Source organism: Magallana gigas, chromosome 9, assembly GCF_963853765.1.
Source record: "Magallana gigas chromosome 9, xbMagGiga1.1, whole genome shotgun sequence".
Classification (NCBI taxonomy): Eukaryota; Metazoa; Mollusca; class Bivalvia; order Ostreida; family Ostreidae; genus Magallana; species Magallana gigas.
The window spans coordinates 6,508,976-6,524,864 of NC_088861.1; the positions used below are offsets into that span (position 1 = coordinate 6,508,976).

At 32.8% G+C, this 15,889-nt stretch overlaps 1 protein-coding gene across 1 annotated transcript; it reads right to left on the reverse strand.

The window, feature by feature from the left end:
- Positions 1-8,836: 8,836 nt before the first annotated feature.
- Positions 8,837-10,784, reverse strand: LOC136271543 (uncharacterized). Its single transcript, XM_066071756.1, has one exon. The coding sequence runs from the start codon at positions 10,730-10,732 to the stop codon at positions 9,557-9,559; it is 1,176 nt and encodes a 391-aa protein (XP_065927828.1). The 5' UTR covers positions 10,733-10,784; the 3' UTR covers positions 8,837-9,556.
- Between the last annotated feature and the right edge of the window lie 5,105 nt (positions 10,785-15,889).

A 15,889-nucleotide genomic window follows, 5' to 3' on the forward strand; every position in this document is an offset into this window, starting at 1 on the left:
ATTGTTGAAATTTTTCTGAAAAGTACCATCACATATATTTCTTTTATCCTTTTCAAGATTTGATATATTGTATCTTATATGTTTTTTACTATAATATACTTTTAAAGGAGGTATCATGATGGTTTGCGCAATTTTGGAGGCTAAGGAGAGACTGGAAATGTTATCATTGCTTTTATGCGAATTCTCCAAGATATCGTCAGATTTCGTAGAATCAGATTTTGATAGAAATGGAGGTTGTATCATTTTGGAGGCCGAAAAAGTGCTTGAAACGTTTTTTGGCTGCTCTGTTTTCGTGTGGTCATTGGAATTCATAGAATCAATATCCAGCATAGACGGAGACAAATGCTGCGATGACAGTCTTGCCGAAATTGCATTCCTTGTATATCCTTTATTTGGCGCCTGTCTAAACGTCGAAGTGGCAGATCTAACTGTATAGACTGTTGTGGCCCTAGTTTGCCACACCTTATTAGATGAACTGGTTTCGCACCCCTCATATGTACCAGTACTTTTCTTGATGACTGTCCTGATTCCGAAAGCACAGATTTAGTTCGAAAACTTGCACGAGTCCAATTTCTCCAAAGAGTACCGCCGGGGTCCCCTCTAACTCTAATTGTAGATTCAGTGACACATTTTTGAGGATTGATATATTGAATGAAACGAACGGGAACCTTCGAACATTCCCCTAAACATAAGTTTCTTAAAAATCCACAATCTTCTATTGTCCGCCGAACGATAGATCCCATCACGCGAAACTACTTCAATTCGACTTATGTCGTTGATGCTTATCTTTCCAGACAATAGGTCGTCCAAAGTCTTGCCTATTAGTACTCCAGCATGTTGCGTACACTTTCCGAACCCATTTGAAATAGAATCTTGGCTATAGTTGATGTTTGAGGGAGCCAACATCTTGTGACTGAATTGACAAACTGCAACTGTCCTTATAAAATAGGATAATTATAAATAAGCATTGGAATTGCTTATTCTATTGTATAGTATTCATGTATATCAAAATCGATAAAGTATATCGATCGCATTTTCTGAAAACGGCTTTAGCTGTGCAGGTATTTAAATGCAAACTCATTTATAAAATGACATGAATAAAGGGTTAGCAAAATAACTTTATATGAATTGCTGTTAAGTCTCCCGTTGGTCTATATTATATCGTGTGCAATCCAGTAAACACCAGTTTAGTCTTCCCGCATAATTTAGCCTTTCAAAAATCCAAAGTGCTATTTTAAAAACTTAAATAAGGTAAAAATTGAGGAAATTTCAGAGATTGCAAATATCGTATTATGTTACACATGTGTCAGATTTACGAAGAGCAGTCAACAATTACAAAATATAATACAGAACTTTAGAATGCTTGCAGCCTTCTTTGTATAGAGTATTAATAGACTACATCTACCTTATTTTCTAAAATTGGGTTTTGATTGTGCTGGGTTTAAACAAGTGCACGTACTTGTCAAGAGCTGCGTTAGCAACAAGTGCTGACATTCGATACACATATTTATTTAAATTATCTTAAAAGCTGTATTGTTCGACTTAATGCATTAATGTTTGAAAGAAAATATTTTGATTTTGATTTATTTATTTTACACATTAACATTTGTAAAATTATAAAAGTTCTGAAAAATCCAATATTGTAAGTATATACATGTATTGTCAACGATAACGGATCTTTTCTAATAGGAAAAAATATATTAACATTAGACAGGTCGGGTACACTACCTTATATGGATAGCATTATTTAACACGGGACAGTATTTACGTCAAACAGATTCTCCAATCCAGTGAGTTGCAAAGCAAGACGGTCTACAAAGTGTTTACGATTCAAAAAAACGCACAACAAACGCACATGGTTTTTGTCTGTTTTATTTACAATATTTGATTGCTTGCCGGAATGTTTGTACATATTGATTTTTACTTTAGAAGGTAAAAAAGGAAATATTACGTACCATTAACTTTGTTCCATGTTCACATTGAAAAATACCGTTGTTTTAGTTGATCAATTGTTGCTTAAAAAATGATCAGTATCAAACGACTGATAAACATACACATACAAGTACAAATAGATTTTTAACATACGTGAGTAGCATCGGTAGTAGAAATGCACAAATATATAAACGCAGAAGCCCAAGCTATGCAGCATATAATATTTTGTCCGTTAAGCATTCTGATGAATGTCCCTGAAGAAAATATCAACGCACATTTTACTAATGCTGTCCCAAATATGGGGTATCACGTGAACAAACGGTACTCACTGCTGCTTCTAATTCAATAGGACGTATCTCTCTTTTGAACATTGATAATGGGGTATTTAAATAAGTTTATATAAGTCCTCATATGCAATATTTTTTAAATGTGAGTATAGAAATTGAAGTTTAGACATCAATTTCATAAATTCTGAAAAATTATTCAAAATGAGTTTCCAAAGAACAATTCAAAATGGCATATATTTTTATATATACGCTTTGTATACACTGAAACTGGTAGTAGCCCACAATGCCTTACAACTCATTCACTTGATTGGTTTGACGATAAAAGTAAACAATATGCAATTTTATGCCGACGTCACAAAATATAGTGGTCTCGACCTGTTAAACATTTAATGTTTCGCTAAATAACAAATACACGATTACAAAAGAGTTACCCAAGTACTGATGGGAGTGCATGTGCAAGTCAAGGTAATGTTTTGTTTGAAGACTATTCAAAGTAATAGTTTTAAAAAGATAAACTGAACTCTGTTTGGTAGAAATAATTTTGGAACAGATGTTTATCTAAACAGGAGACTGTGTTCGTTTAAAACATTGTAAAAATTTATTTTACATATTCTTTTCTTTTTCTTATATTAGTTTAAAAATTGTTAATAAGGATATATGGGTTAAAACCTTCATCACTAACGTTTCATCTATTCTCCTTGAGATATATTTATTTACTCCTTATCACATCTTACACTTAAAAATATTCCAAATGTGTAAAAACATGTAAATTTAATATCATGGTTATAACGAGTTCCTGAAGACTTCGTTAAAAATGAAAATTACCTTTACTTAATTTGCTACAGGGCGAAAATGTCTTTTTCACATCGGAATTCAAGTTTAGGGAGGTTCTTTTTAAAGGGTTGCAAATAACAGAATATTTACTCTGGTAGTCACCTGTTTTCTTATGAATAACACTTATATTGAAAAGAAAGAATAAATCAGTATACATGTTTACAATTAAAAAGTGTGTGGTGTCCAAGTAGCATGGTGGACAATGTTCGCGCTTCTCACCGCTCACCATTCTATATGATAGGGTATGGTGGTCGCCCGCTTGGACACGTGAGTTCTCTCTGGGTACTTGGGTTTCCTCTCACCCTTTCGTGCTAACATCCGTGCCAACGAGAGATATTATAATTTGTAGAACCTGTTATCAATCGTTAAATAAAAATATAGTAACATAGCCCTCACACCATCACTGCTTTCATTACTCTACTTAGACCTCCGTATTTTCAACATCTTTATGACTTATTCAAAGATCCCCCACATTTCATCACATTTCACTTCACTCCGCAAATTTTTATGAGTCAGATTTACCACTTTTTTTATTTTGAAAACTAGCTTTCAATTATACTGTAATCCTAATACAGACAACAATTCTTATTTTTCAACTGTTCGACATCAATTTATTAGTCCAGGCAGAAAAATGTGAGTTATATTTACTAATAACTCTTAGAAATATATAAATAACTTGTTTACGATTAATGTTTTTTTTACTTTAAATGCAAACATTTTATTCTGAAAAACAGGAAAATGGTGTTTAAATAATTTCATCGTTGTGGTCCATGAATAAGCGATTGGTTTCGGCGTCATAAATTATTTTACTTGTGGTCGTCATCTTTTTGCAGAAAATCCAGGAAAGTTTCTGTTTCGTCAGAAAAGGTATGTGATCTCCTAATTCGTACAGTCAAAGAACCGTTTGTTGTGAAATATTTCAACATGCTGGTATCCATATCCATCTTGACTTTCACAGATATTCTAATTTCGGAAGGATCGACTCTCAGGGTTTCATTCGTCGGTAATTTTTGAATGGTTTTACGAAATGTAAAGAACACCTGGCTCATTTCACTATCAATATGTAGCTCATCTGAGTAATAAGGATAATTCGTACATTTTGGAATAGCCACAAGTTTGGCTTCTACATGAAAACATTCCTGAAATTTCTCTGCTACGCGTAATTTCCATAGCAATTCATTGTTTATCGCACAGTATTTTCCATCAGACTCATAAACTCCAATCCAATTTTCCCCAAAACGATATTTGCCAGTACATATTCGCTTAATATCCTTTTCCAACTTATATGGGTCGCATTCAATTTGTGTTTTACTGAAGAAGATTTCCGAAGGACGTAACTTTGTTGTCGCTTCGAAAGTAAATGACCTTTTGTCGATATTTATAACAAATGTCTCGTCATCCGAATCACTAGAATCAGATGTGGATAAGAATGAACTCTCAGTTGAGTTTCTCCTAACACTGCCGCACGAATCCCATCTAACTCTGATATTCAGTATTATTGAGTGTTTACGACGGATGATATCATTGATTATTACACCTGATGGAACACGTTTTCCCATTTCCTCAAGTTTTTTCGATTGTCTTCTGTCCTGTTGTCACCACGACGCCGAACACCTCTAATAGGGTCTATCCAGACTTCAATATCACACTCTCGAAAAAGTGTCGTCCAAAGGTTGTACATGTATACTTCAACTTGTTCAGGCGCAGTTCTTTTCCCAACCTCATATGATATAGAATCCTTGCTGCAGTAAATTTCCCAGGACGCAAGCTTTATGTAAATAGACTGGCGCTGTTATCACCAAGGAATGAGCAAATATTTGGACGTGGTTAGTTTATAGCGTACCTGCGAGCTTTTTTCCGAAAATGGTTGTTAGAGGTGTTCTAGACTACAACAGGCAAAGCTAATAATGGAGTAAAGCTAATTTTAGACACCTTGCAATATTGAAAAGAAAACTTGAATTTATAAAAAAAATCTTTAAAGTTTATTATTTAGCATTGTTTTTTATTTACTTTATAATACATACGAAACTGAAAGCAAAATGTCAAGTCCTTTCGTTGAAACTTTTATCGTTAACAAGATGCATGGTATTCAAGATAAAATATATTTTATAATTTTAAAACTCTATTCCCAGTTTAAAAATTTTTGAACAACAAAACTGAATTATGTTTATTATATGTATTGATTCTGTAGAAGCTTAACATGCCTTACAAGTTAATCTTTCAAAAAGAGTGGTGCATGATAGACTAGCATTATGAATTGATTATGTTTAAACACCTATTTCAAAACATTGCACTAAATTGGCAACTTGAGCTCAATATACAATGAACTCTTAAAGAAACACGACAAAACTTTAAGTTAACATGTACTTCCCACAGCTTTTTAAAGATAATTTCTGAGAACATTTTAGGACAGAGATATATCTGGTTGACCGAAATACAATTAAATGGGGATGCGATATTGTTGTCTACAGGTAGGGTGGAGGTCGTAGGAATAACTATTTGGGATGTTGGTTTGAAATCAGAAATTTTGTTGCGAATATTTGAGTACACATTGTCGGCAAAAACATTTAAGCGACACACTGTTTATGGTGAACAATAAACAATGTATCATTGAATGCATGCTATAACAGATCGAAACTTCACATGGATATACATGTACATGTGATAGAATTTGAAAATTCTTGTAGCATTTGCCAATCTTGGCTCTTTGGGAGGTTAGAAATGATTGTACAGATATGCATTATTCTCGAGACTCATTTAATTTAATAAGCTAGATATTTTTTAGGTCAATTATGCCAAAATTGTGTTCTAGTCTTTCGATGCAACTTATTGTTGCTCTCAGGCAACTTTAGGCAGACTTTTTATGATCTGTCTCCTTTCTTTTGATATTTATGTACATACATGTAACTTATTTTACTTTGTACATGTTTAATATTGTGCATTTTGTTCATTGTCATTTATTGCATCATTCAATAAATGGCCATTTCTAATCTCTATAGAGGAGTTATGTTTTATATCGATGGTGGTGGTGAGGCAAGCAGACATAAATGACGTAAATGTCATATTTACCATAACTTAGGGTCTTCTTACCAAAAGTATAAAAAGCAGGGGTTCGCTTTTTGCTTAGTCAACATGGCATATCAAACTTCTTCCAGAACATAGCTCATTAAGCTAATTTTTACTGTCTGTAAACGTAAGAGGTTCACAGAGGTTACAGGGTACTTGCATGCACTCAAGTTTAGATTTTTTGTTTATGTATGCATAGTGTCAGTTTATTGCTTCATGATCTCCACAATGGTTAACATCTTTGGATCAAAATAATTGCCCCACTTGATCTAACACGTCCGTTTTTTAATAAGTATCAATTTTTGGTGAGGCTAGATTGCCCAAAACGATTAAACTTCCATCGATAATGACTCTGGCCAAGTTTGAGATTCCTACATTTCTAAGAAATGGACGATGTGACGATGCCGTCGTGCAATGCTTCTTTGATTTCACAGCCATTGCTAATATTCATAGGGGGAGAATATTGATTCTAGTGTATATTTTATTAATGTGAGATTTACCTATAAAATAAATTTTAAATCTGCAATAGATTTCAAATAAAATTTTACAAGTGAGATGGCCAAAAAAACACTAGTCAAGATTCTACTTAACAGAAATATTTACATTTTCAACTGTCTTTTTCTGTGATAACCTTTCGAATCAAAACTAGAACCCAATAACTTCATATAACATGAGTGACACAAAATGGGCGTGTATTATAACATATTTATAGAAAAATGGTATTGGCGGCACCGCGTAGTAATACATATATAGTATGCGCTACATAAAAAATAGTCGTTTTATTAAAAATAATGTTGTTTTAAAGTATACAAACTTTCGAAAAGAAATGATTATTATAAATAGTAATGATAGTAAATAGTAATGAGGAGTGAATATCATTCTTTGATATCATGAGGTGATAATTTCGGTCGGAGAGTAGTCAAATTCATCATAAAGCCCTTCGTGCTTTATTGGATTTGACCACGCCCCGACCGAAATTATCACATCATAAAACTCTGAGAATGATTCCTTTTTCCTTAATTAAAGCTCAACGGAAAATAACAATTAAATGCAATGTAACAAATACTTTGTATCCCAATATAAACGAAAATCAAATTCTTTTCTCACAATATCTTTTTAAAGGGGCATGGTCTTGATTTGGGTCAAATTCTGTTTTACTGTTTTTGCTTTAGGAATGTATCTCAGGAATGCATAAATTTTCCTGAGGTCAACCAATGAAGCAACAATTGACTTTTTGTTATAGATATCGAATAGACGGGTAGTGCTATATGAAATTTTCGAATAATTGCTTTGTACTGTTTCTAATGTCGGTAGCTGCATGATGTATTTACAAAAAGCAAAAAAAAAAAACAATTTCTTTTTACTGTCAATATGTAACTTCTCCTAGAAATATGGATAGCTCGTAGAACTTGGCACTGCAACAACGTGAAATTTCATATAAGAGCATTATTGAAATTTCTCTCCCACGCGTAACTTCCACAGCATTTCATTGTCTAAAGCACAGTATTTATCATCATAGTGTAGACTTTCAATTCAACACCTGTATATGGAAATTGACCATTGCATATCTTGTTAATATCTTTTACCAGCTCGGGTAATTGGCATCGAATATGCGATTCACTATAATACAATTTCGATGGGGGTAACCGTTTTGTCACTTCAGAGGATAAAGATTTTCTGGGTAAACTCATCAGCAATAGTTGGTTATCAGATTCAGAAAGATCGGAATTTCGCTCGGTGGATGAAGATGGACGGTTATTCCATGTCCGCGAAATATGACCCCCTGGTTTTCCTCTAATTCTAATTGTTGACGTTCTTTTGAGGATTGATATAACGCGTCATACGCATAGGAATCACCGTGCATTCCCGAAGTTCTTTAAGCTTCTTAAAAATCCACAATCTTCTATTGTCCGCTGTCATTGCAAAATAAAACGTGTATGGTCTTTATGTCATGAATACTACACTCTCCAGTCAAAAGTTTGTCCAAAGCTTCACCTATCAGTACTCCAGTATGTTCAGTGCTTTTCCCAAACTTATTTGAAATAGAGTCCTGGCTGTAGTTAATTCGAGAGGGTGCCAGCATGATGTGAATAGACCGAGTCGTCGTCGTTATCACCAAGGAATGAGCAATGATTGGACGTGTGTTGGTTTTACGTACTTCTTACTTCTTCGAACAAAATAACTTTGACAATCATCTAAACAATTTACTTCTTTATAAAACATTTATGGCGTTAGATATTCTATTGTCTTGTGACATTACTCAGTAACTTATATGCGTTTTAAATGACCTGACACGACCTAGATAAAGGCCTCACTAATTCACATATGCATATTGGTATTAATTTTCAAGCAACACGTTAAAATTTGACCAGTTTTTTTTATCAGTCTACCAAAAACGCTGAATAGGATGAACTACACTAAAGGTAGGTTTGCAGGTAATAATCTAAAATAGCTCCGCTTATAATACTAAAATGCATATGTAGCATGCTGTGATTCTAAACCTTTTTATACTTTACCTGTTGAAAACGCGCGAATTAGCTCTACTTTTTGCATAGTTGTTGTATATGTTCCCTTAAATTTGTATATTGGAACACATCAGTTTATGAATGAGAGAAAAAAATATAACATTTTGTATAATTTTTGTTAAAAAAAAAGTACCTTTCCCTTTGTCAAAACTTCTGACCTTAATATCGGTCGATTCTTAAAAAAAATCAGGAAATATGCATTATTGCAAAATGCAATGATAAAAATAACAACAATGAATAAAATTAAGCAATTGTTCTTATTCTAGAAGAGTTAACTGCTATCTGATTACTTGTAAAATAAAAAAAACACTTGCGTAATATAAGAAATAAAAGAAATATGCCATGTGTTAATTAGTAGATACCATGAACAATGAAATAATTGAACAATTACGTCATCAAACTGATTTAAATGTTTTTCTTTGACAAACATTGAGACTAAATAATTGATATCTAGTCTACTACAAAGTCAATATATGCAAGTCTTAGATTTTAAAGTCTATCCATAATCTTTATACGGAGCTTTTCATTTTAAGGGAATTAAAATAGTTACAAACATCCAGCCTTCTTGATAAATAAATCAACAATTCACAGCATACCAAATCAGATAACTGGTAAACATTGAATGTTCAATTGCCTATACAGGTTCTGGTCAACTCAAGATCACTGTTGAAGATTGCCCTAATTTTACTTGTCTGTTAAATTGTTTGCTGTGAAATATCGCAAAATATTGTCTCGATAACACCTGGAAAATGTAAATATTTGTTCATATACATGTACATGAATGTATATCTATTTATCATACATTATCTTCTTTTTCATCGTCATCAACATCATTATCTTTTTTCCTCTTTATCATCATAATCACCATCACCACCAACACCACCATCATCATCATCATTATCATCATCATGATCAATAATCATCTCTTTGCAGAAAATCAAAGAAAGTTTTCTCATGGTCTAGATGGGGATAAACTTCCATAAATTTTACAGCTGTAGAATGCGGTGAAATAAAATTTGATGTGAAATATCGCAACATGTTAGAATCCATTTCCATTTTGATATGGACAGTTATTTTCTGTGGCTGTCTCTTTATTTTAGAAATCTGTTTATGGATCCAGAGTTTCCGATTTTCCAGAGTATATAATGTATCTCCGTTTTTTACGACTAAAAGAGCTTCTTGATTTTCCATGAAATCAGCCAGTGATGAAACAATTGACTTCCCATTATAATGATCCGGTATAAAAGAAGCACTATATGAAATTTTGGATAATTCAAGGTGTACTGTTTCTAAAGTTGGCAGCTCTCTAATGGTTTGAGAAAAATCAAAGAAAAAAGAACTCCTTTCACTTTCAATATGTAATTCCTCCGAGAAATATGAATTGCTCGTACAACTTGGTATAGCAACAACGTGAAATTTTATATAAGAGCATTTTTGAAATTTCTCTCCCACGCGTAACTTCCACAGCATTTCATTGTCTAAAGCACAGTATTTATCATCATACTGATAGACTTTCAATTCAACACCTGTATATGGAAATTGACCATTGCATATCATTTTAATATCTTTTACCAGCTCAGGTAATTGGCATCGAATATGCGATTCACTATAATACAATTTCGATGGGGGTAAACGTTTTGTCACTTCAGAGGATAAAGACATTCTGGGTAAACTCATCAGCAATTGGTTATCAGATTCAGAAAGATCGGAATTTCGCTCGGTGGATGAAGATGGACGGTCATTCCATGTCCGCCACAAATGACCCCCTGGATTTCCTCTAACTCTAATTGTTGATCCAGTGACGTTCTTTTGAGGATTGATATAACGCGTCATACGTATAGGAATCTCCGTGCATTCCCCAAGTTCTTCAAGCTTTTTAAAAATCCACAATCTTCTATTGTCCGCCGTTAAATATCTGCCATTGCGAAATAAAACTTGTATGGTCTTAATGTCATGAATACTACATTCTCCAGTCAAAAGTTTGTCCAAAGTTTCACCTATCAGTACTCCAGCATGTTTAGTGCTTTTCCCAAATTTATTTGAAATAGAGTCCTGGCTGTAGTAAATCCGAGAGGGTGCCAGCATCATGTGAATAGACCGAGTCGTCGTCGTTATACCCAAGGAATGAGCACTGATTGGACGTGTGTGGGTTTAACGTACCTTATGAGTTTATATTTTCTAAAAATGTTTGTTAGATATGCTCTAAGCTACTAAACACACATCCAAAAATAAGGTCTTTGCTGCAGATTGAAAATTTTTGAAATGATACCTTTATTTAAAAAAAAATGCTGAAGAAATTTTCAATTAACGCTATTATTTACGTTTTGATACATTTGAAAATGAAAGTAAAATTGCACGTCAATTTCTTTGAATTTGTTATCACTAGCAAAATACATAAAGGTTTAGAAATTGAAATACCTGTTCTAACAAGCATTTTGTTGATAAGATGATTGATAAGAAGGTCGTAATTTGGCATATATATTAACATATGTTGTGAGGGATGTGGTCCCTCTAACTATTGGAACCTGGTGCGAGTCGGGGTCCTCTAAGGTCGCCGGGGGTGGGGTCATCAAGGCCATTCTTGGCTTTAGGGTAAAAACGAATAGGAGACCCTAATTAGCTTTATTGTATTGATACTTTCACTTTTTTTTATATCGTTAAAGTTTGATACAGTTCTGAGACGAGAAACTCAACTTAAAAACAAACATGCAATATACAAATATACTCTAATCAAGGAAATATTTACTCCCGAATTATTTCCGGCCCTTGAAGACTGGGTGAATTTCAATGCCTCATATTACATGTATCTTTCTCTAAACACAACTGTGTTTGGACAAATTCAAGATTGGGCAAACTATTTTGCAAGTTTAAAGGGGCTAAAATTACATGGAGCAAAAATAACCATGTATACATCATCTAAAATATCTTTTTGAAGAAAATAACTTTGATAACTATCAAAAAAATTTAAGTTGCTTACAACTTAAGTGTTAGATATTCTGTGGTCTTGTGACATGACTCTGTAACTCTTCAGAATGACCTGACATGACCCTTCTAGTTAACAAATGCATATTGGTATATATATGAGGCATCAGGCAAAGGACTATATTCGCTATGGTCAAATATCTGCCCCCCAATTTTAACCAAGTTTTAAATACTATCGTATAAAAATCAAATCTTTATAAATCATAGTACAAAAGATGCCTATCATTTTAATCTTGATTTAAATCACCATTGCTCATTCGCTGTTTATCTATGACGTTACATAAATGACCAAATTCCCGCAAATTTGCAAACCAATGAAAATATTGTCATTTTTTCTTTATATTTTGCATTCGGAATTATAGAGCGCAGGTCTACTCAAGTACGAATTAAACATATGTTTTATTCATACAATTATACACATCATACTAAAAAATGGTACTTGAGCAAGCCTGCGCTCGATGTTTCTCAGTCAAAAAACCGTCGGAAAACACCCATATTTTGCTACAAACCATCGATTTTACAAAGTAAGACTATCTTTATGACGTCAGCTCTATATTATGACGTCGCTGTAGTGAAAACCTTTTATACACTAATTTTCAATTTGATATCAACTATCTTCCACCTTATTTTTAAACCTCTATATAAAACTAAAAATGCATAGTCCTTTTACTATTTGCGTACGCATTGCACGCCTTGCACTTCTTTATTTATTATGCAATGACAACCTCATTTAAGCTGTAATTACACGTAGATAATTACTAAAAACGTTACTCTTATCCGTTTACCTTGAAAGTAAAACATTTATACAGTTACATACATAATGATTCAAATCACATTTTCCTTCACATATATGCGTGAGAATATTGATTGGAAGTAAAATTCGCCTACTTAAAGAAAAGCTTATTCATGTCTTGCTATTTCGGAAATTTACAAAACGGTTCTATTTAATTATCCTATTCATCATGTTTATTGTATGTAGCGTAATGCTTTCGTATTATATAAACAGAGCAGACCAATAATTTTACATGTTGATTATTCCTTTAAAAAGAATGCTTGTTTCTCTACCAATCAGATGGTTTTGGAAAAAAAAATTTTTTTTTTTTTACCAGTTTTTATTAATCTACCAAGACGCTTGATATAATTAACTAAGTTAAATGTAGGCTTGCAGGTAATAGTCCGAAAATAGCTCTGTTAATGTGTTTATAAAATGGCTCAGTTAATTATAATAAAATTTACACGTAGCATAATGTGTTTTCTAAATCGTTTTATACATAAACGTTGAAAGCGTTCGATTCAGTGATACTCTTGCATAGTTGTTGTTTATGTTCTCTAATTTTTGTATATTTTAACACATTATTTCGTGTGTGAGAGAAAAGAGTTTTGAAATTTTGTATAATTTAAGATAGTAAATTCTCGTTTGTCAAAAACTTTTAACCTTAATATTGGTCATTTTTTTAAAAATTCTGAATGCGCAGTTATGCACCAGTGCAAAATGCAATATTTACATTCATTTGTGACGTTCAATTTTCTATGAATACACTTTGATAATTAATGCGCCATGTGTACATATCTAAACGTCTCTACGTGTTTTGAGTGTTTTTATCACATGTTTATCACAAAATGCGGTAGATATCACTCATGGAATAAATTTTTGATATTCCATTGTGTGGTCTCACGCCACGTGACGTCATAATTAAACATTACGTAGCTTTAGGCAGATTATTGACGTAGAATGAAAAAGTAACAAAATAATTCAGAAAAGCGTAGAGTTATAAATGTGTACGTTTAATGCTGTTTCATTGTAGTAAATGTGTTGTGCGGCTCACAATTATAATGTTTACAGAAAGACTGAGGCTTTAAAAAAAATCGCCAAGGCTCGGGGATAGAAATCACAGAACTCGTTGGATAAAATCATATACCATCGCAGATCATGAGAGATCCTATATTTATTTTGTAAGATTAAATAAAACGTTTAATTAATCAATCACTTTCATATATACTTTGGAAAAATAATCATTAAAAAATATCTAATCCTCAATAAAAAGGATTTTTCTCCACAAAGATTCTGGCACTATATTTTTAGTCGCGTAAGCGAACGAAGTAGCATGTTAATATGGCTGTACCATGTATGTTTCATATCCCTGACTAAGAGCGTATATAATGACTTTACAGTGATAGTACATTTATTTCTTTCTTAAAAGAAAAACATCATTATGAATATAAATATAAGCATTGAATGCTTATTTTCGGTTGTCGTCGGTCCCGTAACACACCAGCGGTGCAGACAAATTATCGTACCGTGCGTTAGGTATTCAATTTGTCTGCACCACTTGGTGTGTTACAGGACCGACGACATTCAAAAATAAGCATTCAATTCTTAAAAAATTATGAAGTTTACAAAATCTGTCGAACAAAAAGGCAAAATAAAATGTTGTTGTAAAATTCAGCGTTCTTTTTTTCTACAAGCGAAATTTCATGTCAATCGACATTTAAGGTGGCTTATGGTCAGCAAATTGCACATGAGATTTATTTACCTTTAATACTTGATATGATATGTTTGGTCAAAAACAATAATGTAGAGAAGGAAAATATGTTAGTTTTAAATTTTAAAGTATATCCTATATCTTTATTCAGAATTTTTCAAGGGAATTAATATAGTCTTAATATGGCAACAACAATCAAGCCCTTTTAATAAATAAATCAACAAAACAGACCATAACAAATCAGATAATTGTTAAGCATTGAAGGTTATATTGTCTATTCACGTTCTGTTCTTCATTGTTGGCAAATGGAATCCCACAATATATAAGAATTCGTGCACCTTATTGGTAATTTATGACTCCCTTCTTTTTTCACTGACACAGAATATCTATATCCATTACTATGCCGTTTCTGCTGCTAAAAGACACATATACCGCTGATTTTGAGAACCATTATTATTTATAATTATTAGTTTTTCATTATTTCTTTCTTACAAATTTAAAACGTCAAATCAGTATCACTGTTAAAAAGTATGATCTAAAAGACATGTTTGTTTAATGTTTGCTATGAAATATTGCAATATATTGTCTGTTTCATTAGGGTCCATTCACGTTTATGAGTCAAGGTGTCCGATTATCAATATCTGTAAGAAGACAAGGAAATGTTTGCAAAACCTCTTCGCAAAGTATCCTCATCGGAATCATCAGAATCACTTTGATCCGTTTCCTCCTCTGAGGACGAAGAAGAGCTCTCAATCCAGATCCTCCATAGATGACCGCCTGCACCCCCTCTCACTTCAATAGTAAGGCTGACAGCGCATTTTAGAGGGCTGATTTCATTCACTATGGTGTCAGGAATTTCTTTGCATTCACCTTATTTTTCAAGTTTCTTGAAAATCCACAATCTTTGATTGTCCGCCGATATGTAGTCGCCATAACGGTACACAATCCTAATCAGCGCGCGCGTGTGTGTGTTGGGGGGGGGGGTTATTGCGAAGTTTTTAACTTGGTTAATGTTTTTTTTAATTTATAACATGTTTTTCAGGGTGACAGATTTCCACTTAACTTTGAAATAGTAAAGAACCATGCAGGTTGCTACCCGAGATGTTGAAATTTGGTAAATATCTCTAAAACTTCCAGAGCTTTTGGATTGTTTTGGATTGTTTTAAGTTTCCGATGAAAATGATATTACGCTTACGAAATAGAAAAATTATATCAAATTAACGTTTTATTCGGATTGCTTGATATTTTACACAATGTCGCGGTCAAAACAAACAGCAAAATTAAAGTGAATACGATCTGTTGTGGAAACAATGCAGACATTTATATATATTCCAACGGCTCTGGCTATGTTCGCAGTGATCAGTTTGACCATGTTAAGTGGTTTTCTTTTTTAAAATATCGTCAAAGACTACAATCTATTACAAAATAATGACAATCATTTTAAGCATGCACAAAAATTACCGGTTTTATGTTTTGACGTTTCGTCGGTGTTGTTTAAATGTATCTGTGCTATTGACGAGAAGACATATCAGTTAAAAAAAGTTTGAAAATTTTACATCATTTCGTTTCGTAATTTCAAAATTATTCTATTTAATAGGGTGAACACTTATCAGTTTTGTTGAGTGTATATTAATAAATGAATGAATAAACAAATCAAGTATACACAAACCATTATATTATTCCTATCATTATATTCATATTTTAAAGGCGCATGGTCACGATTTTTTTCATAAATTATTTTTCCGAATTAAATGTTTACAGTTGCTTAAGTAGGGCATTT